The sequence below is a fragment of the Emydura macquarii genome, unplaced genomic scaffold (genome assembly GCF_026122565.2).
Source record: "Emydura macquarii macquarii isolate MOO-44397 ecotype Brisbane River unplaced genomic scaffold, CSIRO-AGI_Emac_v2 contig_2481, whole genome shotgun sequence".
NCBI lineage: Eukaryota > Metazoa > Chordata > Testudines > Chelidae > Emydura > Emydura macquarii.
In genome coordinates, this window is record NW_027132618.1 from 3,210,487 (window position 1) to 3,237,507 (window position 27,021).

Here is a 27,021-nt window from a genome sequence, read left to right on the forward strand (position 1 = left end):
GACACTAACCTAACTAACTGTCAAGCTGCAGTCCCCTGATGGTGGAAAGGCCACCTACAGCAGGGATGCAAGCCACATAAGAGCCTGCATCTGCCACTCTTCTTGGGGGTAACAGAAGTGGCCAGTATAGCAATCTCCTGAGCAACCTCTTCCATCACACTCCAATGGAACCCCAAGCTGGGCTGGCTTAGCAGAGGTGATGGCAATACTGCTGCTTTTCCTGTCCCCTAGGTTGAAACTTAGAAAACAAGGACACAAAATGCACACATACACCGTAATCATGAGCTAATGGGTGAATCGTTTTTTCCGTTCAATTCTATGAGGCTTCATTGGCATAACAAGCTGGACAAGTGTTGCCAAAGTGTAAGAAAGAGGCATACTCGGAGGTGAGCACAGCCTACTCACAATAGGCTTGCACGTTGTTATTGGGGTTCAGTCCCCTGTGTCTATTCCTCACCACTGATTTGGTGCCAGTTTGCTCACCCCCCCTCCACGTTGGAGTAGTCAACAGATGGAAGCAAATATTTCTGCTGAAACATTTGCAATTTATTTTTGACACTGTATTTTAAACAGACTGATTAGTTACCTTTATTATTTTACACTTGATAGCACACACTGTTTTGCTCTGTGTCATTGTTGCATGACATTCCATTTGGCACACAGTTTATTTTTAGCCAGAGACTATCAAAGTATTTTTCAGCAGGACTGTCACTGCACTTGAACAAGGAATCATATTACTGCAAGAACTTTGCTGAAACAAAGAAGAAATATTGAACAAATGGGGAATTATAAATCTAGACCAACCCAAACTTGCACTGGTAATTAATGTGGCTTGTTTAAATGCAATATGATATAAATCCATCAACCAGCAGCAAATGTAGCTTTAGAAAATTTACTCATTGCTAATTTACTCTTGAGTTCAAGGATAAGGTATTGTATTGTTCTGGTCTATATGAAGAATGGCTTGACTCAAACCACATACAGTATCTACAAAAGAAAAAGAGGAAGAAAAGCCAGCAAATTTCTTTAAACCATTAGATCATATTAGATTAGATTATTTTGTTGATTTAATTAATATTTAATTAGTACATTACAAAACTTAGAACTATTTTTATTCTGTGCTTCTATACTGTTAAGACTTGGATATTAAGAACTAACAAATACAGCCTTATAAACTAAGCTTTTCATTATTAAAATGAAATGAATTTTCCAGAAAGATTCATATATCTAATGTGTATGTATAGTATAGGTATGTGTGTGTATATTGCTTTACACAAGGAAAATACACCTAACTCTTTTTGTATAATACATATAATAACATTTTAACTGCAAATATCCATAATTTAAACTGAAAATGTTAGTAGCAAAATAATGTATAATTTGGCAAATTTGAAAGTGGAGTTGTTTGATTACTGGGAGATTGTGATCTGTGTTCTAGTTTTTTATAGTGCTTGAAGTATATTGTGAATCCCATTTCCTTTTTCTTGTTAGATGAATGGAAGAAAAAAGTTAGTGAATCATATGCTATAATCTTAGAAAGATTAGAAGATGACCTGCAGATCAAAGAAAAGGAGTTTACAGAACTGAAACATGTCTTTAGGTAAATTATTCTGGAAACTTATTTATTTTATTTAGAAATGATAATTACCTTTTAGATGTTGGTGTAGTTCTAAATGTTTTTATGTATGTGTCAAATGAGTGTTGCACATATAGATAGATAATCAATATCTGCTCTCTATTTATATCTGCTATGTGTTTTCAGGAGTCAGTCCTTATAATACTGGGCCAGTGTCCCACATCCTAGTATCAAGATAAATGGCTGCTTATTACTAGAGTTGGGTGAATACTGCCAAAATTGTACTGCAAATATACGTTTGAGTTTTTAAATGTATTTGCTTTAACAGTGTACATACCTCCTTTTCTTCTTTCTCTAAAAATACTTTGGCAAACAAGTTTGCTGGCAGGCATATGCGCAGATTTTTACACAAAGATGCAGGCAGAATGATTTCAAATTTCTAATTGCAGTCACTTTGTCAGGACACCTGGTACTAAAAGCCCTACTCATCCAATAAGATAGCATACTGTTATGGCTCAGGCATGACCACTGCCTAGCATTCAGAATGAATGTAAAGTAACCGTTGTAATCAGGGATGAAACAATAGAATCATAGGACAGGAAGGGACCTCGCAAGGTCTAGTCCAGACCCCTGCACTCAAGGCAGGACTCAGTATTGTCTAAACCAGTGATTCTTAAACTTGTTTCATTGCACTCCCTTCTTTGTGCCTAGAATCATTTACGCCCTTCCTCCCCTCCACACAAGTACTTATACCACCGCCCAGCTCAAAAGGCAGAGTGGAAAGCTGCAGCTGCTGGCTGGGTGCCCAGCTCTGAAGGCAGCGCTGCACCAGCAACACTGCAGAAGTAAGGGTGGCAATGTGAAAAGGATATTTAAATATCACTTTTCCCAGCAGACCTAGCTTAGCACCCCATTGCCACCCTTCTGTGTTGCCGTTGCCACTCCAGGGGACTGACAACCAGAGCCCCACTGCCTGGGTGCTGACAATCGTAAACCCCCCGGGGGGAAGGACAGCCTGAGACCAGGCTGCTTTCTGGTGAGAGATCGAGGGTGTGGCTCAATCCTTGAGCTCAAGCCTGTGTGGCCGGACTTGGGCTGTCAGCCTCCAGCAGTGAGGCTCTGGCTGTCAGCCTCAGGTGGGCTGGGGGGCTCCAGGAGTCAGCCCTGGAGTGGCGGGGCTCCAGTTGTTGCCTTTAGCCCCTCCCCCCACCTCCTGGGTGTGCAGGGCCCTTCTCCACAGCCCCAAAGATCATACAAACAAAAAACAAAAAAAAGGCTTAGAGCTCACAAAGTCCCTCTTGACACATTCCTGCACCCCGTAGTCTGAGAACCACTGGTGTAGACCATCCCTGAGAGGTATTTGTCTAATCTGCTCTTAAAAATCTCCAATGACAGGTACTCCACAGCTTCCCTAGGCAATTTATTGCAGTGCTTAACTACTCTGACAGTTAGGAAAATTTTCCTAATGTCCAACCTAAACCCCCCTTCCTGCTATTTAAACCCATTGCCTCTTGTCCTGGCCTCAGAGGTTAACGAGAACAATTTTTCTCCCTCCTTGTAACAACCTTGTATGTACTTGAAATAGCAATAGCTCACAAAATACAGACACAAGGGAAAGCAGAGTAAAACTGAGTCATGTGAGGGTTTCAAACTTAGAGGCTGGGGCTTGGATTGGTAGAACTGTTTTGGGCGGGAGAGGGGGGTAATTGAGCACAAGCTGAAGTGCCACAGGACAAACTGAAGCATCTAGACAATACCAAGAAGACAGTACCAGAAGGCTGGTAACATTGTCCAGAGAAAAAGTTTTTTGGGAACAGAGTGCTGGATGGGAAGGCAGGCTTGGAACAGCAAACAAAGGCAATGTCTCCTGCTGTTTGTTTCCTTCTGTGATTAGGGAAACAGGACATTGAAAACAAACAAACTTGCATTAAAGAAATACCTATCGCCAATTTTTCCTTACTGGAACAACCTACAAGACCCTGAATTTTCCACTAGCCGCTAGGTTTAAAAGGTAACAATACCATGTGAGCTATATGTCAATTAAAAACAACTTGATTAATGAATATACTCAGTAAATGGCTTGTGAATGAGTAAATTTGCAGAAACTATCTACTAAATAATTTCAAACATCAAATGCACTTGAGAAAATATTGTGTTGTGTTCACAGACAATTAATAAAAAAGACAAAATTGGTTAGCTAAATTATTATTATGATTATTCAATCTGCTCTATTACCAATATTTGAACCCCCACGGTGAAATGCAGATAGTTGATTATATTGGGCTCAATCCTGAAAAGTGCTGAGCACTGTGGATCTGAGCCAACCAAGCACTTAAACACATGCTTAATTTTAAGGATGTGAGTAGTCCCAATGACTTAACCTTAAAGTGTGTACTTCAATGCTTTGCTCCGCACTTCGCAGCATTGAGTCCACTGAGCAGAAAGTGTATTTTTGTTTCTGCATTAGGTAAAAGAGAAGAAAATAATTCATTTTGTAGCTAGCTGGCCACTGGAAGCTGACCACTTTGTCTGGGAACCAAGTGTAGGACCACTAAATGTGTCAGGAAACCTTCTCTTCTTAGGTGGGGAGGGCTATTAATTCCTGGGGAAGTCAATGAGAATTACCAATACTTAGCACATTGCAGGGTTGGGCCCTCTGTTACTGACATCCCAAAAGTGGATTTTTTACTTTTAATCAGGGTTGAAATGTCTGTCAACAGGTTCAGCTCTGTCATCTGCCCTGGGTCATTGGAATTGGCCAGTCTTCCCATGTGAATCTAAAATCAGAATCTGGTCTGAAGACTATAGTTTTTGTCCTGTATTAATGGGATATTTATTCTGAATGGCTCTATCACCTCTGAGGAGATATCAAATGAGGCTGGTAGGAATACTTCCACACAGAAGGACACATTTGTTCAGTGAGGAAGAAAAATAATTTTGAGAAACTGTCTGATGGTTGAAGACCAGGGAGAAGTTCGTTCTCAGAGTGCTGGAGAAGAAACATGGGGTGATAAAACTTGTGCATTCTGCCAGTACATTATTCCCCATAAGATACCAGTTGCAACAAAGATTTTTAAAAAGGCATTCTCTTTCCTGTGCGCTGACTTGGTGGCTAAGAGGAAGGTGAGGCTAAACGCAGTTTCTCAAAAACATCATCAAAATAATTGTGGCACTTGTTTGCATCTAGGTATATTTGAAGACTGTGTATGGACATTTCACTTTATGTGACATGCATTGCAAAGAAACAAGCCGCCAAAAGATGTACATTCACCTCTGTTAAAGCCAGACGCATGTAGCTTTATGATATAAAATGAGAGGGTTAGTCACACTGAGGTTCTTGATATTATCACATATGCCCTTTGCTGTCAGTGTACCATTACACCACTTGTTAAAAGGAATGCTTTGGATTTTCATATGCCAAAATAGGTGCTGGTGGTGTCTATTATTTCAATTATGTCAGTATCTAGAGGCCCCGACAGAGTTCAGACCCACATTTTGCTAAGCACTGTACAAATACATAGAGAAGAGAGTACCTCCCCTGAAGGATTTACCATCTAAATAGATTAAACAGACAAAGGGTAGGAGAAAAGAAGCATTAGCTCCTTTTTGCAGCTGTGGAACTAGGGCATAAGTTGATACAGTGACTTGCCCAAGGTCACACCAACAATCTGTTGCAAAGCTGGCGACTGAACCCAGATTTCCTGAGTGTCTGTGCAGTGCCTTAGCATCAAGCCCATCGTTTTTCTAAGGGTAGCAAATATCAAAGTAACTTCCCAAAAGAGGAAATGATCTGTTCAGAAGGGTATTCGAAGGACATTCTCGGGACCTCAAATTTAGGCTTTGTAACCACAAGTTTCATCAAAATCTAAGACCAATGGAAAAATTTCTATGAATTTAAAAAATAATTTCTATGGAAGCCTTTTCAATACATAAACATTCCCTTACAGTGTTTGCAATCATTGCTGTATTTGTCAGAGTATGAGAACCACGAAGTGTAACTGAGTACAAATTGACTATAAACCAGAGAAACAGAAAATCTATTTTCCTTTTCCATGTTGAGAGAAAAGGAAAATTTAAACAAGTGGCCTAGATGGTGGAAAAATTAGATTTTTAGTAATATATAAGGTCTTATTAATGAGAGTTAAGGGAATGTTCTTTTTAGAAATATGTACATTTTGAACTTGACAGCATCCCCTTGAATGCTACCATTTGCTTTATGTCACTGAACTCAAGACAGGAGAGCAGGAGACATGATTTTCCAATAAGATCATAATTGAAACTCTTAAAATTCATCCATCAAGTGAATCAATCCATCTCTCAATGCATGCACCAAAATGTATTCAAACACAGATTCCAAAGGGGGGGAAGACATGTTAACAAAAAGGAGTTGTCCCCCAACTAGGATGACCAGATGGAAAGTGTGAAAAATCAGGATGGGTGTGGGGGGTAATAGATGTCTGTATAAGATAAAGCCCCGAATATCGGCACTGTCTCTATAAAATCAGGACATCTGGTCACCCTACCCTCAACCTCTGGAGCTTCTGTCCCACAATCAGCCCTCAAGGAAAATCTGAAAGACTAGATGGGCCTTATATCAGTGTCATTAATCATGTTGCGCCTGAGAGAACACGTATGGAGCTATAATATATATGAAGAATGACATTTTCTTTATAGTGAGCAAAACATTTTGTTTCCCCCAGTAAAAAGTAAGTGGTAACTGAAGAGTAGTCGCTGAAGGAAAAAAATGTGACCGTAATGTGTGAAAGAATTATTCCATATCAGAACAGTTTATATTAAGAAAACAGAAACAAGGCCAGCAAGCTCCCTGAATGCTTAATATCTACCATCTAAATGACAGATATGGAAAGTTAGTCTTGCCTAGAAGCTAGTCTCAAACTAACACAGGCAACTTTTCAGAAAGGAGTCTAGCTCTTGTGTTTATCAATAGGCTTTCCATGCTTGTGTATCAATTCCACATCTTTTTTCACTAGAATATTGTTCCTAATGGAATAGGCTGGATATCCTAAAGACTTGGGTCTTCGTAGCTCATTCTAAGATAGTGGCTGGAACAAGTCCGAAATTTCCGTTGGAATGATTTTGCAATGGAAAATGCGTTTCACCAAAATTGAAATTTTCTGTGGAAAAATCTCGCTTCTGATGAAATTTTTTTTTGGAAAACTTGAAATGAAATATTTCACTTTGGATTGTTTTGACCTGATCAGAATCCTTTATTTTGTTGAACTGACCTGAAATGTTTTATTTCAGATCAGTTCTGTAAAACAACAACTTGTATTTCCCTATCAACACGTTGCCTTAGGGAGTTCTAGTTTGGGCCCTCATTCTCTCCAATGGGCTGAGCTCCTTGGAGGACTATATCTCTCACAATACAATGTGGATTTCCTCTTTGGCCATGCTTTGCATGGTACATCACAGGTGTAATATGAATCTAGGTTTGTCACGGGATGTGTAATCTAATCAAGGAGCCTGGCCCATAAGGAAGAAATGGGAGGCATGAGGTTTCTGAACTATAGCTTCCATGAAGCAATGCACCACAATGGGAATATGCTGTTTAATTGAGCTGAAATGAAGCATTCTGGATCACATCAACAAACCAAAGAAGAAAGACTTTTATTTTAGGTATGCTGAAATATTTTGTTTTGATTAAAATGTCCACACAACATATTTCAACATTTCCTAATAGAAATTTTTTAGAAATAAATTTTTGAAAATTTCAACTTTTCAACTTAATTTGGCGTGGAACTAAATGCGGAAATGTTGGAATGTCTCATGGGATGGAAATTCCAAATTTCACTCAGCTCTGCTGGTGCCAACCCCACGGTCTTTTCCCCCCTCCACATACACACACACACACAAAATTTTGTAAAGATGGAATAATTCATTGCAAAAAGCCACCAGCCACGATGGTGAAATAAACACTCAGCACATCTCTGGGTTAAAGGCTTTTCTCTACACTTTAAATGAATAATATATTAAAACAGGGCCTGATTCTGATTTCATTTAACAGTGGTTTTATATTTATAGGGGGAATTGTAGTACATTTAATAGAAGTCTATGGGACTTATGCACATGTTTAAAATTGTACATGCACAAATGCTTTGCTGAATCAGGATGGATTTAAGCACTTCCAGACTAATCTTATATTTTGTGTTTTGCTGAACCAAGTCGATAGTGACTGATCCTAATTTCACTGAAGTCAATGGCAAAAAACTCCTATTAACATCAATGGGGCCTGAATTGTCTATACAGGAGTTTTCAAAGAGATTTAAGCACTTAGAATGTTTGAATGAGTAGTAATAAGATGATTTGCCCTAGGGGGAGACAGAGAAATGTTAGACAAAAGCCAAAATTTCCAGTCAGGGTTATTATTTAATTACCTGTAACTCAAAATCAGATTGTTTCTGAAAAGTCTGAAGGAAATTGATCATTCTGCGTTGCTTCAACAATAGACGCAGCACTTTCCAGGCCTTCACTAATTATCTAAGCCAAGTTACAATGCCTGTTTCTCAAGGGCTTTATAAGGGGAGATGGGTGCAATCATAACTATGCACAGGTTGCTACCTTTCCATAATATAAATAATTTATCGTGGAGGGAGGAAGGGGGAATGCCCAGTCTAATTGTCTGTGATATTATAACATATATTGTACATGGTTTTTTTGCAAAACACGAGGCAGCTTTAATTTACTCATTCACTTCATTGCCAATTTTTCTAACTTTATTTTTATTAATGAATTCCCTTTTGGGGCTTTGACATGTGGTGAACTGGAAAAGAGATCACTTGTACATATGGAGAACATAGCTCAATAAATCATAAAAATGCAACATTTTTAAAAAGTATTTTCTATGTTTTTTGCAGAAAAAAGATGCAAAGATCCAGTGTGAAAGCTGCATGCCATTTTTAATGAATCAGAATGGCTATTCATCCTTTTTGGAGGGATATATTATTAGAAATCTATTCATAATAATTACTTAATTTTAATTAGTCATTTCACCAAGTTGCAAGCATCATAAAATCATTAGGCTATATTAACACATAGTATGATGTTCCAAAAATGTAGAGGAAAATTAAAAACTAAACTGAGCTTTGAATGTCACAATAGATAACTGGTGGTCAGTTGCCTGAGAGCTTTATGTGCAATTACTATAGAAAGAGCAAAAAGAAAGGAAATTGCATGTCTTTAATAGGATGGATGTAGCTTAAACTATATTTTAATTGCACATATCAAAACCAGAAACATTTTACTAGAAGTTAATGAAAAGTCTGAATGAGGGTCTAGAAATAGTTCTAAAATTGATTTTAAAATATCATGTTCCAAGGCAATAAACTAAGTGGAAAAACAGGGCTATTAAATCACACACTTTGCTGCTGCTGAACATTATGGGGTCCATATCCTGGTTGATGCACAAGAATGAGTAACTCTGATTGACATTAATGGTAGTTTTGGGGTAGGAATTTTGAGTTTTCACAGTATTTCTGCCCTGCCTGGACTCAGGCCTATCCTGGATCCTCCCACTCCTGCCACTTCTTACCTTCTCAAGTCCCAGACCTCCACAATATAGAGTCCTATGTCTACATACTCCCTTTGGCTGTGAATCCAGAACTAAAAGTAGGGATGTTTTCAGTTTTGACATTGGAAAAGCAAAACACACCCATTGAGATTAAGAGAATGTTCAAATTGCATGGGTAATGCTCAAAAGTCAGGAAATGCCAGAGTTCAGATTGCACATACCTCCTGAATGCTGACCCCTTCTGAATATGCATTACAATGGAGGATTAATGAAATGACTATATATTACACTGTTTGATTTGAGAAATAGCATCATATAGTTTCTTTCACACCTTCAGATCCCTGTGGGAAGCATCTTGTCATTAAGTCACACAACTTCCTACATGTTAATGTATAACAAAAAGTAATAGTGAAAATCAGCTAACATATATACAGTAGGCCATTGGAGTTTGAAGCTGAATTAGTTTCGTGGTTAACTGCCTCACATTCCCAATTGCCTCTAAGAAAGACTGTTGGTTGAAAAGAATATATATAGTACAAGGCTGCTAGCAATATTATTAAAACACTTTCCTAAGAGAACTTCACATGTCACTCGCTAAGTGCTAACATAGAAACGGAGATCATCTAAGGTACTTGAGCTAACAACATTTGGCTTAATTCTGAGGGGCTGACACAGTTGGGGTTTTAGTGACTGGTTCTTACTGTGGAATGCACTTCCCACGCTGGCGGAGTTTTTCTGGGAGGGCTGGCTACGATTCTTTTAAAGATACAGCAAAAGCCACTATGTAGAGTACTCTCTCCTTTTCCAGAATCATTGAAGGTGATATGTCTCACAAACCATATGATATCTTCAGGTACTACAATGTGGGCCATGCAATTTCACTCCTTCCTTTTCCCTAACACACCACTGCCTGTTAGGGGTGCTACTTTTGCCAAGAGTATTCACATTTATGATTAGCATGTATCCTATTTTAAACTTCTTACAGTCAGTAAAAAGGAAAATGTGCCAATGCATTTGTCTCTTCCTGCTAAGAAATGTGTTTCAGACAATTACTGAACATACTATAAAATAGGTGTGAGATCTGTAATGTGTTTCAGTGCAGTTTGGAGCTAGCGTAAAGCTTATTAGCAGATTCAACCTTGTAGCACTAAACTTTGCAGCAAGGACGTTTGGCAGATATGGTAGAAACAAGTCAAACATCTAACTGTGTGGCACAAAATTGTATTCTCCCTTGTATTCTATTCCTTTTGTCTTATGAACTGGAGTTTGGCACATGCAAAAGCTATTGTGGTAGTATACAATATTTACTCCTTTAATAGTCAGTTTCCATTGCACTGGAAAATTCAGCACGCTTCATTCAAATGTAGAATGAGCTTGTCTGGGTTTTGTGGAATATTATGAATTTTTGTCAATTTTCAGATGGAGACTCATTAGGGTTGGAAAATTTGTACTCATTTGTTCCATAAGTTCCCACCGCTCTTAAGTGGAAGGCATTGTATCCTCTAGTGGACAGGGAATTTGTTCCTTTTACTACTTTCTTAATAGGTACTTGTTTGAAAGGGTTTTCACTGCCTGTCTGTATATTGTCATTTGGGGAACAGAAACTCTTTTCTGCAAGGTCTGTATTTTGTATGGGCATTCTTTGAAATTAGCTTCATTGTCTCTTTCATTCCCCCAGACATCATGTTCTTAGATTCTTTAGAAATGAATACATAGAAAAATTAGAAAAATCTATCACTTTTATCACCTTGAAAGACGGAGTGGAGGAGGAAGAAGGAACCATTCTGCTTGATCAGATTATTTTTCTTTTTTAAAAAGGGTTTCTTCTCCCTTTAGTCTTATAATGTAGCTGTTTGTATATGTGTGTAAAGAAATAGTGTCAAAATAGAAATATAGCTCAGGAAAAAGTAAGGGTTGGATTCTGATTTCAGTTGCAACAGTATAAATCCAGATTAATCCATTGACATCAGTGAAGTACCTCTGGATTTACAGTGTTGTGAATAAATTCAGAATCCAGCCCGGTGACACTATGAAACTACAATAAAATTCTTCTTTTTGAATTTTTCAAAGAAAAGAAAATATGCTAAAAGCTGAAAACTGTGATCATCTGTAAAATCTCTTCTTTTCAGCTCTGATGAAGCCTTCAGCAAAGTCAATTTAAATTACCGCACAGAAAATGGGCTCTCTCTTCTTCATTTATGTTGTATTTGCGGTGGTAAGTATTTGAACCTTGATACTCTTTAAGCATGTTATTTACATGGTTAGTTATTTGGTCTGTTTAATAACTCACAGGAACATTATATTTTTAAGCTATTTGCCTTCTTTTCATTGTCCTTGCTGATGCTTATGTAATCATTAGCTACAATACTCTAAACTACGGTGACAAGGAGGAATGGATCCGATTAAACTGAACTCCTTTCTAAATAATTCTTCAATCTAGCAAAAATTCCAATTGTCTTTTATGCATATTTAAGTACAGCTATGCAACTAACTTGAAATGAATTGTTATATTTATTTGGTAATCAAGGAATAGTATTATTCTATATGAAATATGCACATTATAAACTGGTATAAAGATTGAGGTTTTGGTACTCTTTTTCCACAGAGATAACATTTCACATTTCTAATATTGTGAAAATGTTTTACAACATGGTGAATTAAAATAATAATGATAATAAAATAAAAATCAGATCTTCTAACCCAGAATATCATGTGATGGGATTCTTGCAGATAGCAAACCATGAGACCAAAAAGTCACGAGAAAGATCATCTGGGCGCTCATAGAAACATACTGATGTAGAATTTTCCACTCTGATCCATACAGCAGATGTCTTGTCCACACTGCATTTTACACTTGTCCCACAATATGCAACAGAGATCATAATTCAGAATCAAAGAGAATTTTATCCTAAGGCTTCAGTTCCACAGGGCACTTAAGCATGTGTTTAAATGCTTTGCTGAATCTGGGCTCAGATGTATATTCAGTGAAAACCTCATTATGTACCATTGAAATCAGTGGGAGCTTGCCATTAGCTTCAGTGCATGGAAGACCTGAGAGAACACCAGGATTGTTTTAGGCAGGATTAGAACGGTCTGTGAGAGCTCATTAAGAAATGAGTTGTTATGTATTATTCACAATGTGAGCTAAATTACAGCAACCCTGTATGGAACCCCTAGAAGGAGGGAGAGTGCATATTAGAGCCCTTTTCTCTTCTAGCATTGCTGTGCAGGAGGTAGCCATAATTTGGATCACAGCACTAAAGTGAATAAGACAGGTGGCAAGAGATGAGGGTGTCCTCTGACTAAGGTTCACTAGTATTCCTATAAACTGCTGTCCCAGTAACAGTAAACTGTAAAGATGCTGAGTGGAGCATCACCTTTGGAGGGATAAATTGGTAAGGTAGGTGTTCAGGAAACTCGACTTGTGTTTGGGAGGGTTCTCCAGTCTAGGGAGGGAGGGAATCTTATACTGGAAGAAGAGTTTGTGCTCTTCAGCACCTCAAATATCTCTGAAAAGTCCTTCCTGAAAGATATGAACGAGATTAACATGCAAATAGATGCCCAGTGCCACAAGTGTTCCCATTAATGGCTAGATTGTGCCTGATGATTACTGGTACCATAAGGGGGTGGTGCCCTGCTGCACGTTGAGAGTGTCATCATTTCTCTGACCAGTTTGGAGTCATTTCTCTGACCAGTTAGCAAAGTCTAGGGCAGAGAGCAGTCCATTCTTTTCCCCTTGCACATCCATGCGAAGGCCACCACAATCTGCCATTTAATTCAAAATCCAAGTAAAACTATCAGTTACAAGGACTATTGCTTGCATTTTGAATACTGCAAGTGTGAATAAAAGTGTTGAGATCTGATCTGATCTTAATAATAAGAAACTGACAAATTTGTAGCCACACTCTGAGTGTGAAAGCTCTTATCTCATTGTCTTCATTTGCTTGCTCTTTTCAGGAAATGACTTCTCTTTCCAATTTTTATTATAAAGGTAACAAATCCCATGTTAGAACTCTTATGCTAAAAGGGTTGCGTCCATCCAGGTTAACAAGAAATGGATTTACAGCACTGCATTTGGCATCTTACAAGGTAAATTATTTTAAGTTAAGTTGATAAAAAGAAATGAGAAGTCAGTGTGTTTGGTAGTCTGCTCTCTGTAATTATTAATCCCAATGAAAATCTCTACGCCTTGTATACAATACGTAGGAAAATTACTTGTAAAATGCGTGTACACAGGAAAATACAATGGACTTATATAGCATCTTCCATGAACATTGTTTAATTAAACCTCGTAGTCTGACTATGAGTTAGGGAAGTATGATTATGGTTACAGAAAGAAAACCATTTTAAAAAAATCCTTGCAATTTCCCTGCCTGGTTTTTTGTCACAATTTTGTTTCAGCTAAAGTTTCCCAATCAGCTGTAATGTTTGTTTATTTTATTTTACTATTTATTGCATTTATTGTTCAAAGCTGACATTGTGACTGGTAATGAACAAAGCAGAAAAATAAAGAGAGCACCTGCCCCAAAGCATTGTTATTCCCATTTTACAGATGTAGAAACAATGCACAGAGAGAGTAAGCAACTTGCCCGAAGTTATACAGAAAATCTATTGGCAGACATGGAACTGAAACTTCCTGGCTTAACTTTCTATTCACTCACCACAAGACTATCTTTTCTTTTCTAATTACTATGCTATGATAACTTGCTATTTCTTTGTTAATTTCTATAATTTTTATACTAGTTTAATTGTATGACCACTGATAGCAATTTCATTGACCTGTGCCAACCAAAATAATAAGGGTAATCAAATCTTATGCTTCAGCATGTAAGATGATGGTCTATAGCATTCATAAAGAAAACTTTCACTTATGTGCAATGTTGCATAATTAGCTAAGTGCCTTATAGGAATTTTGTTGCCTTACTTTCAAGTGATAATTTACTTGAGAAATTTTACCGTTAATTTCTTAATTAAACATTATTTGCAAATATATTCCAATATTCTTGAAAGTATTGGTTAGTTGGAACTAATTTTTGAGTTTCTTTAGTAAATACTACTTTGTCTGCTCACAATTTTCAATGTGCAGTGTGAAGTCAATGAAATTTAGGAATATGCTTAAAGTTAAGCATGTGCTTAAGTGCTTTCCTGAATCAGGATCTTAGTCACACAATACTTTTTCTGTGCCCTGGTTAGATTACACGAAGCTAAGCAAACCATTGCAAACTGTAAATTTTTGAATCAGAGATACCATCTGAAATTTCTTTTTCAGGACAGCTGAAGTTTTAAGGCTCCAGGATTTACCAACAGTTATCACATCACAGCATCTGTTGTATTACAATTATTTTTTATGCAAAGTATAGGGAAATATAGAGAGATTTCAGATATAATGGTGTGGTAAGTGTTGGTACAGAATTACTTTTTAAGGGCACTCCCTGTGTCTGTTTTGTAGCCAGATTATTTTGTGAAATTTGATGGGATCACAGCCGAACTAAGTAGGCTGCACTGAGTTACCACTTGGAAAAGGGATTCTCCAAGAAATTCCTAGCTTAGGCCATTTTCTTTTTCAGGTTTTGTTTTCACTAAATTCAGGTTAAAATAGCACATTCGGTGATACAGAACCATCTTCCATAGTTTTGGATCTAAAAAGATTGCTTTGATTTTTAGAATTAAAATTTGGCAGGGAGGGTTATGTTAGGGAAAACCACAGTTGATCATCTCACATGGAAGTTGATAATTGCTCCAAGAAGCTGAAAACATACATTTTCAACACTAACAAAATGACATGGGTCAGCAGTCACATCTTCACTGCATGTTCTGTAATACTGATTCATTCATGGTCTATGCTAATTTTGCTTAAAACACAGGAAGAGGGGGCTGTGCTGGTGGCAGGAGCTTGAGCATCTCCTTTGCTGTTCTCGTCTTATTGTTATTTATGATTTTGTATTATGTTAGCACTTTGGAGCCCTAGTCATAGACCAGAACACTATTGTGCAAGGCAGATCAATACAGAGCAAGAAAAAGATGGTCCCTGCCCCAAAGAGCGTACAGTCTAAGTCTAAGACATGAGACAACAGATTAATACAGACAGACAGTGGAGTAAAGGAAAGAATGGGACAGTACTAGTCAGTATGAGAGGCAGTGTTGTGTGTGTCGCTATTGGATGCTGAATGGTCATATGAAAATGTTTTATTTCCAAGATGGTTAACAGGGCAATTATTCAGCTGGTATAAACTACCATAGCTCCACTGGAGTCAGCTGAGGCTCTAGCTCATACATGGACAAGTCTAGTTTTGCAGTTAGAATAGGGGACACGGAGTTATATGTCCTGACTTCTATTCACTGAGTGATACCAGACAAGTCACTTCATTTCTCTGTATGTAAGTTTGCCCCTTCGTAAATGAGTTCAATAATATCCACCTCGCCTGGGTATTGTCCTTTGTAACACACTGTTTGTGAACTGATCTCAAAGTCTCAACAAATTATTATTACTCTGATTTCTATTGCCATTGTTATATCTGACAGAAATAGTTGGCAATGTTTTAGCCCATTATACTGTCAACAAGAAGTTCCATCCAAAATAACAAGCTCCTAAATCTGGTATTCAGCACACTATCCTGTGTATTCGTAGGATTTCCTTTGTAGATCCGGAGGAGTGCTAAAGTGCCCTTCTTCTGCGTTTGACACTCCACTGCTTCTGAAATTTAATACAAGCATTTAAAAATGGCTCTGAGGCGAAGTGATATTTAAATAGCTCATAAAATCAGGGAAAGACATAGCTTTACAAAAGGATATTTCCCTAACAATAACATTGTAAATGTGTGCATTGTAGGACAGTGCAGAACTTGTAACAGCACTGCTGCATGGTGGAGCTGACATTCAGCAAGTCGGATATGGAGCTCTTACAGCGCTTCATATTGCTACAATAGCTGGTCATCATGAGGTATGTTTTTCCTTTTCTACACAGGAAATGGTGAAAGTGAATGGCATGATTAATTAGCTCATTTTTCTTTTAGCGTGTTACTGCTTAAAACACAGACAAAACAGCACATCAGTAATTCAGTAAATCTAAGCTTCATTTACTGGCACTTCTTAACACCTTGGAAAGGCTGCAAGGTTTAAAAAAATTTATTTTGGTATGTGTATACATAGAATATCTGTGAGTAAATATATTAGGCATATTCATGAATGTCCTGCTCTTTGTATAAAATGTCTTTAAAGTCTTGTTGAGAGCCATTGCTATTCCTTTTTTAATATCAAAGAGTTTAACAAAAGATTTGTGGTGACATGAATGCACTTGAGTCCCCGTGGTGGGATCATTGTTTCCTCTCCAGATCTGTGTGTGGAGGTTCCCCTCAGGTGTGGAAGTGTGGGCTCTGTGGCACTGTCTCATCCCCTCTTCCAGATCCTGTATGATCCACAACCTGGGTACGTGTTCTGCACTCAGGGAGGGGGCAGAGATTTGGCATACTCAGATATTATTATCTTTGAGTTCTGTTATCTTCTCTGTGAGTTCTGTCTGGGGATCCTAGGAGCAACTGCAGTAACAGGAAGTCCCTAGTAAGGTGGATCCAGCAGAGCCATGCAGCTGTGGAGATACAGCATCAGCACATGGATGGCCCTTGCATTCTGTGGACTCCTGGGGTTCCTCCAAGCTTGGACACAGGCCCTATGGCCCTCCCTCCCTGACAGAATGATCTGGAGAAACTCAGTGAGGGGATCCTTGAAGGGATTTCTTCCTGCAGAAGCTCTTCTGGAGTTCCACAGAAAGCTGCAGTCCAGCCCCTCTTTATCTAAACATGTCTTAGTCATGAACCTGTCAGCCCATCACTTTCCATCTCAGCCTCAGTTCAGTCACTTCTCATGTCATCTCATTTGTATTGCCTTGGCAACAATTAACTCAATCTCCTTTATTTTTAAAAAATATATTCCTTGATGTATTTAATATTACGTGTACAGAATTACTTTTCTAATGAAGGATTCACAATTGCAAACAATCATAAATACACAATTATTTGTGTTCTCAATTCCTCTGCTTAGGTTGAAATTACTGACTTTTTCCAGAACAACAAAACTAGGCTACCTTATGGAAACAGACACTTCAGATTTCCTTAAATACGGCTGAGTGGGCAAGGAATGCAGGATATCAACAAGTTACAAAGAAAGCAATATACAGCACACTGGTGACTGTATTCACAGTTGTGTAATTAGTTGTGCAGTCACCTCATTGACATTCAAATATATCCAATTGTTTGTGATAATATAGGAATTATTTGTGTAATTGGAGGCTTATGCAAGCAATTGTGTGGTGCAGTTAAGAAGGCATGTCAAAACTTTGACCCATATTATATTCGGGTGGTATTTCTCAACCTTCCATACCATAGTCCCTTTCTCATTTAGCTGGGACCCACTCACAGTTTATGGGAAGGACCAGGGGTTGAGACTGCCCTGGAGAAAACAGTTGCGTTAGGGAATGGAATTCCTTTCTAAGTCTGATTTTTTTTTAAAAAAAAGATTTATTAGAAAGCAACCCAGACTTCAGTTCAGTTCCTAGTAGGTAAGTGTCAGCATCACCACAGCTAACATCCTGGTTTGTATTAATTGGCACCTTTGTTGGCACACTCAGCAGACAGGATGAAGACTGAATGAGCACAAGGTTCATCTAGGTTCGTGCTGAAGCACACTAGGGTGACGGGGGTGGAGGAGGAGGGAAATGTAGGTGTTCTGCAGATAATGAGAGATTTTTTCACTCCAATCCAGTCCCTTTTAAACTACTACATTCAGAAAAAAAACGTAAGACTAAATAACTAGCACTTCTCTAACAGAGGAAAAAATAGTACTGTGAAAGTACTTATTGTAATTATTGTAAAGCAACATTCATGACCTAACTGAGACCACAGAAAACAAGGAGGTTCAGAGATACGATTTAAACTGGGCAACTCATCCTGCATTGCAAACATCACCAAAATTGACAGTGCTGCCACTTGGAAAGTATAACAGAACTGCTAGTTCCCCAGGCTTTGAAACCACAGAAGCAACAAAGCTACGCTTATACTTTCATATGGCTGCCATCTTGGACTCACTCTGCTTGTGAACCTTTGAAACATTCCTTTTTACACTGAAGGCATAGTCAGCTCAAGTACGTCTTTACTATCAAACCAAAGTCCGACTCCCGTCTCCCATTGAAATCAATGGGAGTTAAACACTGAACCTGCTTTGGAGCATTTTCAAAGGTATATAAGCACCGAGCTGCATCTTTAGGAGCTTAAATACTTTGGAATTTTTGGCACTAACATAATATAAATAATAACAATAGGAATCTTGACCCAGGGAGGTTCAAACGGCACTTTGCAAAGCCAGCCTGAGCAATCTGCACTTCCTCGACATTTCCACTGGAAGTGGAAATTCTGTGCTCTGTGAAGCTCTGTACAGATTCCTACTCGGACTGTGCTCCCTGGGAGACCTACTGGCTAAGGCTGCCTCGTGGAGTTAGTGAATCAGGGCATATCCCTGCCACTTCCCTCTGTCACCAGCATCACTCACATTTTGAGGTGTGCTGGTTGCCTAATCCCGCACTCCCCATACCTTGGAGCTGTGTGCTGTTTCATCCCTCCACCTGGCCAGACTTTCTGCCATTGGGGATCCTTCCCCAGAGTCTGGGCCAGGGGAAGCCAGTGCAGACTTTGACTGAATCTAGCTCCATGTTTGTATCGTCTGAATGCTTAAAAGCAGTGAATACAAAAGACACCAAAATGAGAATAACTCCAACTGTTACTTTTGCATTGATTGATAGAGAGCTAGAGATAGAAATCATAAAGACAAGTCACACTAAAGCCTGGTGTTACCTCTGAAATCTGCGCAGATGTAACAAAGTGAGAAAGGATAACGCACTTTACAGTTAGTCACACACAAAACCTCAATTAAAAAGCTGTTATTCTTCAATGTTTCGGTCAGCAACTCCAACAGTCATCAGGGGACAAATCAATTTGCAGCATCTGTAAGCAACTGTTTAAGTCAGTGGATGGAGAAGCATGCTAACAGAGCAGACTGACATTAAATACTTTTATTTTGAAGGTTGGCTTTTTCAGAGAGTCGGTTTTGCTGGTGGTTTTGGTGTTTGTTTTTTTAGCATTACATCCTGAAACCCATGAGACATTATGTCATTCCCTTCATTAGTCAAGTATAATGCTGAGTCTTCTTGTTTACTCGCTAAAAAATGCTTCCTAGCATATCCTGTCTCTAAAAAGAAGATACTGTTTATAATGTAAAAAAATACATATCCAATCATTTTGTGCAAGAATTATAATAGGCAAGTTAGCAGCAGTCTTACTAGTTTTATGATCCTTTCATCTACTGTGAAAGATGCTTTGTGTTTTGTGTGTGGACTGTGTCTTATCTGATAATGATCATATGTACAGAATGATATTTTGCATTGTTGTGGGCCTGGTCATTAAGAGAATTGTCTGTGTTCTTTAATGGAGCCTCAAGTATATGAAGTACAATCTGTAGCATACATTCTTAATAAAACAGTTTCTATCTTTTCAAAAGTAGCATATGTATAAAGCAAGGCTGTCTGATCATATTATTTTATTTTCTTATAGATTGTATTGTCTTCTTCATTATGCTGGATGCTCATTAGCTTCGGTTATTTACCAGTGTCATTTTAATAGCTCATTATTTCCTGTAAGTGTTATTCACAACTGGTACATTGGTAGGTGGACCTTTTATAGAATCCCTTTTTCTACCATAAATAGGCCCCCATGTTGCATTGAGATGTGCTAGCGTGGTTCTCTCTGTCTGTGCATAGCTACATTGACTATACTGTATCTTGATGCAGGATCAGGTCATATTTTGCTAGACAGTCCCATAATCCAACCATTTTATGGACATAGGGTGAGCAGAACTGCACATATATTCACATGAAGCATTGTCTTTGTCATGGCAGCACTAATGAGTACCTTGTCACTGGTCTTTAAGGCTTTGATATCCAAGAAGAGGTATCCTGGATCTATTTCATAGTCTGCAGTAAAAATGTAAAGGTGTAAGTCATCCCAGTGCAGAGGACTATGCACCATTTCATTTCCATTCAGGCACTCAAAATAGGGCTTATTGGGGACGAATGTGAATAATTCTTATGAGCACCCTCTTTCGGTGGGGAACTTCACCAGTGTCTGAAAATATACTATTTTAAAATATACTATTTCAAATGCATAAAGGCAGAGGAATCAGCTATAGCTACAGATAGTTTTACATATTAAAAATAAAGAAATATATGTTTTCAGTTGAAAACTATGTTATATTGGTGCATAAGTGACATACTTAACACTACAGTGAGAGTCCTGTGGCACCTTAAAGACTAACAAATTTATTTGGGCATAAGCTTTCATGAGCAGAAACTGGCAAATTCAGTTTGGTCGGCATATATACACATGCAAAGATGCGTGACTTACGTCACAGTGAGGAGGGCAAGTGTTAACAAGGTAAATTGAATTAGGGTGGATGAGGCCATTCACAACAGTTGATCAAAAGGCGTGAATGTCAAAAGAGGGAACATTATTTTTTGTAATGGGCTAGCCACTCCCAGTCTCTATTCAGACCTAGTCTGATAGTGTCAAGTTTGCATATCAGTTCCAGCTATGCAGTTTCACGCTGGAGTTTGTTTTTGAAGTTTTTTTGTTGAAGTATGGCAACCTTCAAGTCTGTTACTTTGTGTCCAGGGAGATTGAAGTGCTCTTCTATTGGTTTTTGAATGTTACCATTCCTGATGTCTGATTTGTGTCCATTTATTCTTTTACCCCTCTGGAACTCATACTTAACACGTATGTGACTTGGGAACAAGAGGCCCTATACTTCAAAAATTACCAAAAATGATTTTCCTCTTTGGTGAAACTCAAAAGTAACAAATGGTTTTGATGATTTTTACTGGATTTTTCTATTTATAGAAAACGTCACATGATCCATTTGACATGTAGAGAGTGTTGCTTTTTTGAGTGGCCTCTGCATATTTCCACTGGTGGGGTTGGTGTCTCCTGGCATTGGGCAGTGACATCTACTAGAGAGCAATTTCCTTTGGGCCACTCACATCTCCCTTCTCTTCCCTGGAGAGGATTCTGAAGGCATACTAGGGGAGAGGCCCCATCCACTTTTCAGTTCCTTTTTAATCACTGAAAGTGAAACTGAAGGTGCAGTGGGCTCAGGTTATAGGTAGTGTCCTCAATGTTTCCCTCATCTGTTTCTTTTTTCTTCTGCCCTTTCAAGGGCTATTTTCTTTTTGGTCAATTAGATTGACATTAGTGAAAGTTTCCTTAGTAGAAGAACAAAGAGAAAATGGTACCTGTCAGGATTGGGAATGGGTTACCTAGGGAGGTGGTGGAGTCTCCATCCTTAGAGGTTTTTAAGGTGCAATTTGACAAAGCCCTGGCTGGGATGATTTACTTGGGGTTGGTCTTGCCGTGAGCAGGGGGTTGGACTAGATGACCTCCTGAGGTCCCTTCCAATCCTAATCTTTTTTGATTCTATGATCATTTGGACAAGTTGCAGGAGCAGGAGAGCTGTGTCACACACCCCTGCCCTTAGGCTTGCCAGGCCTAGTCAATTAAATCTGGTAACTTGTGAATCCACCTTGTGAATCAATGGAAGTTTTGCCACTGACTTCAGGTGGGCTAGGATTTCACCCATTGTATTTGTTTGAGCTGCAGTCTCTGTGTGTGTTTGACATTGGGAAGTGAGAGAGATTTGATTCTACCCAGTGAAAAGAACAAAAGCTTACAGTAGGAAAATGTAATCATTTTAGTTAAATCAACAAATGAGTTAATATCTATGGGTACCTGCTTTGTTGTTCATGTTTCAGGTGGACTGCGCTGAGTGCCTTGTGAATCGAAGGAGCATTGTTCACCTTCTGGGTGGGATTATCATTGTGGTAGTCCATTGATAAAACTGTCCAATTTGACATTCACACACTAATGGCCCACCTTGTGCATCAGACTTTGGTTCATCCTCTTCATCACAATCCTCTTTGTAAAACGAGGAATGTGTTCACTGACGGAAGAGTCTGGCATAAAATCATTCACTGAGTCAGAGCCTTATGCTATGGTAAATTCTCCAACAGCTGCAGCAAGAATATGTTTGCAAACCATTATGGAATCAAGATGTTTTTAAATCAAGGTATAAAGTACATAGCTAAGGTCTAAATGGATTATTATCTATTATTTATAGCTATATTTTATACCCAAAACTACTATTTACCATACAGAATTATAGTACCTAGACCTAATCTTTGCTATGTGGACTACCCATCTGATTTTATATCCTAAGCAGCTGCCAAAAGAAATAAACTGTCAATACAGTATAGAAAGAGAGATGCAGAGTGTATATATATATATTTGTGTGTGTATAATGTCACACTTAAAATATTTCTTCCAATTTTGGAAGATTCTGTTGATATGAGAGATCCCTTATACTTGAATTCCATTTACGTCTACTTTTAGGCCACTTTACTCTACAAAAGAAGGGGGCTTTAGGGTAAGTGAGAATCAGGCCCCAAATGGAGAATATTGTTGGAACATGTGTGTGAGCTATCACTTCCACAACAGAAGAAACTTAAAGTGCCACTTCTGTATAGACAAAATGGTCTAAAATGGGAATAGTAATGTGAGTTGAACATCCCAATCCCCTGCCCATCACTCAGGCGCTACGGTAATAGGTGTCATTGAAAACATATAAACATACATAGGTGCACAGGTACATACACTAAACAATGTAGCCACATAAAAATTGTTCTGCCCTCCTGGAACAAATTGCATGTTTTTACTTGCTCCAGGAAGTTGCCCCAAAACTGTTGCCAACTGATTATTTGTTCTTCCCAAAAGTGAACCTCGATTTAAGTTTATTTTAATGGATGTTTCACTGGGTTTACGCACTGGCCTTTCCTATGGAGACTTTAGTTCAAATCCTGACCTTGGTAACAATTTAAACTGTTTTTGGTATTCATGTCATAGTCGCTATTTGACAGTATTGGGAAACTAGTGGTGTAGTTTGGTGGCGTTCATATTGAGTGGGAGCAGGGCCTGAGGGCCATAGATAGAGCTGTCTGTGGAATCTTACAGAGTGTTTTTTATCTGCACTATGCCTGGTTCAATCCAGTGTTTTCATCTACATTAAATTCACTGACCAATAATAAACAGAAAGCAAATATTATACAATAACTATGGCAAAATTGGAAAAGCCATCTATTTTAATAAGCATTGTGAAATCTCTAGAAATCTTTCACACATCTATGCAGATATCTCATCCCAGAAATCTTACTTTCTCCAGACGAGGCATCCCTAAGGAGGATATCCACAGAGAACATTTGAATAAAATTACTCATGATCCCATGTTTGTGCAACAGTGAAGGTGCTATGATCCTGGTGGGCTAAATGGATAGACTACATTCACTGAAAATTCAAAAGGTTATTTTGATCACTGGTCATCTGTTTAGAAGTTCTAAGAAGATGTATAGTGTTTCCCTAGAAAACAAATATGTTCCACCTCTAATTCCTATGTGAACTCTGACACCACCAGTGTAAAAAATGAACCTTTTTTTCCAAACTCAGGTTTCCCAGTTGCACGACATGCTGCCTCAATATTAGTGGCACTTAAAAAAAATATTAGAATGTCTCTAATGCTAGTGAATTTTAATTTCCAAATATACCTAATTCTGGAAACAGAGTAAGTGCAGTCTTTCATTACCAACATCATATGGAGAAATGCTGAGCCACCAATTCTAACTCAAGGAAGAAAATAAGTATGATGGAACCTACATGAAGAATCTGCATTTGTCAAACAGAAACAAGAGCTGTTTTGAGCCAACTAGACCTTGTAATTCTTCAGTTTTTTTAACTGGGAGATTTACAAAAGTACAGGACATGCAGAGAGAGCAATTTGTCAATTTATTTTAAAAGACATATAAAGAGCAAATTAAAAGTTACAAAAAGGCGATATAAAAGTTAGAACCACTCATTAGTGAAGAAATATTTAGATATTAAATATAAATAATGGGATCCTGATTGTCATTTATACTAATACCCCTTTATACCACTGTAGCAGTGTAAAGATGGTTAAAAGCTGGTATAAAATGTAATTTATGTAAGCTTCCAGAGTGTAAAGGGGCCCTAGTATTAATGAGAAACATTTAGGGTGATATCTTGATCCCATTAAAGTCAATGGTAAAATTTTCAGTGCCTTCAAAGTGGTCAGGGTTTCTCCCTTAATATTTTACAACATGAAAGGCTAAATTTTCAGACTGGCCTAGGAATATGAGCAGAAAAATATTGTATTCACAAATCCCACATTTGCGCAAATCAGATAATTTAATACTTAACAATATGTATGGACGTGTGGATGTATAAAATCTTTAAGAACAAATATTGAAGCTGGGCTATAAATTTAAGCTCATAATGTTGATTGGTTTTTTTATGTTGCTTCCAGAAAAATACTGCGTATTGAGTCAAAAGTCATTTTTCTTACAAATGCAACTTTTGTAATTATTTCTCCATTATTGCTGAGAGAAATGAATCAGCTATACTAATAAATTTTGATTTCTGGATAATGAGACAGATCAATGTACAACTTGTATGTTCTTAGGTTTCAAGAATAGATCTTTCATATACAGCTTTGAGTTTTTTATTACTTTATTACCATTAGTTGGCTAAAGGAAACAAAAAATCATTGATCCAATTATACATGATTTTTCAATATAGCTGTATCAGGATGAGATCTAACTTACTTTCTCTCTATTTTTTTAAGCAGGTAAATTGCTATATGTGCTAGTGGAAAAGAATTTTTCAGATTAGAGTCCATATTTTGAAATTCTGGCCCTCCGAACCTTCATTCTTCTCCCCATTTCTATCATTTCCCACTAGAAAAAAAAATTTTCCCGCTAGAAAATTATAAGAATAAGGCACTTGGATTATACTTCTCATTGCAGAGTTCATTACAGGATCAATGGGTTAAGGATAAGCCTTTGGGGGCGATGTTGCATAATGCTGTATATTCTATAGCTCAACAGAAAAATGCTCTAATGTAAATAATTCATTGGAGGTGCACAAGAACATTATGTAAATATGTGCTTCAGATCAGCTCATTAAAATGAAGAACTATGAGCAGAAAATATAAAATGCCCTGTTTTATTTTCCTTTTTCAAGTTGCTTTTTTAAAACTTTTGGACCTGAGCCTATGAGTGATAGAGCACCTCCTGCAATGTGCTGGGTGTCCTTAACTCTGATAGAAGTCAATGAAAACTGAGGATGCTCAGCTCCTTTGGTTCTGCTCAGCTCATTTGGTTCTGCTGCTGGTTTGGAACCTGAAGATTTAGAGTTCAGATTCTGCCTTTTTTTGTTCCCTTTTTTATAGAACTTTGAATTTGTCAGTCTTCTGAGAATCCCTTTACTAGGTTAAATAGCTTACTCATGAAAATTAGAACAGTAAAAAAAAACTCTAAAAAATGCAGTGAAATGTAAGTCAAAGAGGGAAAATATATTATTGACATTTCCCCCATTTCAATAAAATAAGAAAAAATGTTATTTATTCAGTTAAATAAATAAAAGAAACATACACACCAGATTATTATATATATTATTTGACTTTTCCATTGTGTGAGAAAAAGATACTGACTGTATTTCAGAGCCAGACAAAGAGATACTGGAGAATCTAGCTTTGATTCTCAGTTCTGCTGCAGGGTTAGTTTGTGACCTTGGCATAATCTCCATACCTCCTCAAACCATGATGGTAATCACCTCTATAAAATTGGGAGATTGAGGGACACTGCTGTAAATGAGATGTTCCAACTCAGTTGAGCCAGCTTGGTACATAAATATTTCATCTTCTCTGTGATTTTGTGTCATATTTGTTTACTTTAGCAACACTAGCTTGTTAGTTTGTTTTATCTATTAGTGGACATTTTCAGTGCATGATCCCTGGGTTGGAGTCCTCAGTGGAAAGTGTACAAAATTAGAGAAAAATAAGAGATGCTAGAAACCAAATTAGATATCCAGATAAGTTTAAAGAATCTGTTCCCAAGCCTGGTGATTTAAAAAGATTAAATGTTTCCAGCTCAGAGAGGTCACTGCTGAATTAATAATAAATTTTTAATATGCACTGATGTGTTATCCAATATTTCCACACTGAAAAACTAATATTGTTGCCTATTTCACTTTATAAATTAAAGTTGGCATTTGCAAATTACAACGCAGAGAGGTTTGTGAACTGAGCTGAGATTCCAGTTGGGACAGAGAAGTGTTATTTCATTTTGCCACATGTACGATTGACACTCTGAGTGAATGCATATGTTTTCTTGCAACAAGGACTTGCTGATAAACAAGGAGTTTGTCCTAGAACTACAACTTTCCTACAGTAAAATATACATTTTCACATGTAAGTCCTATTTTACAATAGAATATTTTTCATCTCTAGTCTTCACTTCAGTTAGTTTTATTACTAGTGATGGGTGAACCTCTAACGACTTGAGAAACCATGGAAAGTTTACATATTTATTTGAAACTTATCTAAATATTTCTAAGTCCTCATTTTCTTTCTCACCATTCCACACTAATCCTTCCAACTTCTATAGTTACATATTTTTCCCTTCTTCTTAAGTCTATTTTTCTCCTTCCAATCTCAAATATCTCCAGTTTCCTCCACCTGACATCCAGTATAACCCCTTCCTTTCATATGTCATGAGATGGAGAGGTCTGGTCTGAAGTTTTGTCATATTTTTCTGTTATAGTCTGGGTAGCTAGAAAAATATAATCTCATGAGTTCAGGGGGCCTGAATCTTCTCAGCACTGAAACTTGTCTGAAACTTTTTTGTAGTCATTTATACCTGTGCAAAGTCAATGTAAAATGCTACCAAATCAGGAAGTAGGGTCACACCTACTTTGCC

General features: G+C 37.8%; 1 protein-coding gene across 2 annotated transcripts in view; it reads left to right on the plus strand.

Annotated features, from left to right (window-relative positions):
• Positions 1-729: 729 nt before the first annotated feature.
• The window catches only part of TNNI3K (TNNI3 interacting kinase), a 129,376-nt gene continuing 103,084 nt past the window's right edge, over positions 730-27,021 (plus strand). For both annotated transcript variants that reach the window (XM_067563383.1, XM_067563384.1), the window contains exons 1-5: positions 730-818; positions 1,492-1,600; positions 11,234-11,319; positions 13,096-13,193; positions 15,934-16,044. In XM_067563383.1, coding sequence (XP_067419484.1) covers positions 779-818; positions 1,492-1,600; positions 11,234-11,319; positions 13,096-13,193; positions 15,934-16,044 — 444 coding nt within the window. In that variant the 5' untranslated portion in view covers positions 730-778. The remainder of the gene's footprint in view (positions 819-1,491; positions 1,601-11,233; positions 11,320-13,095; positions 13,194-15,933; positions 16,045-27,021) is intronic.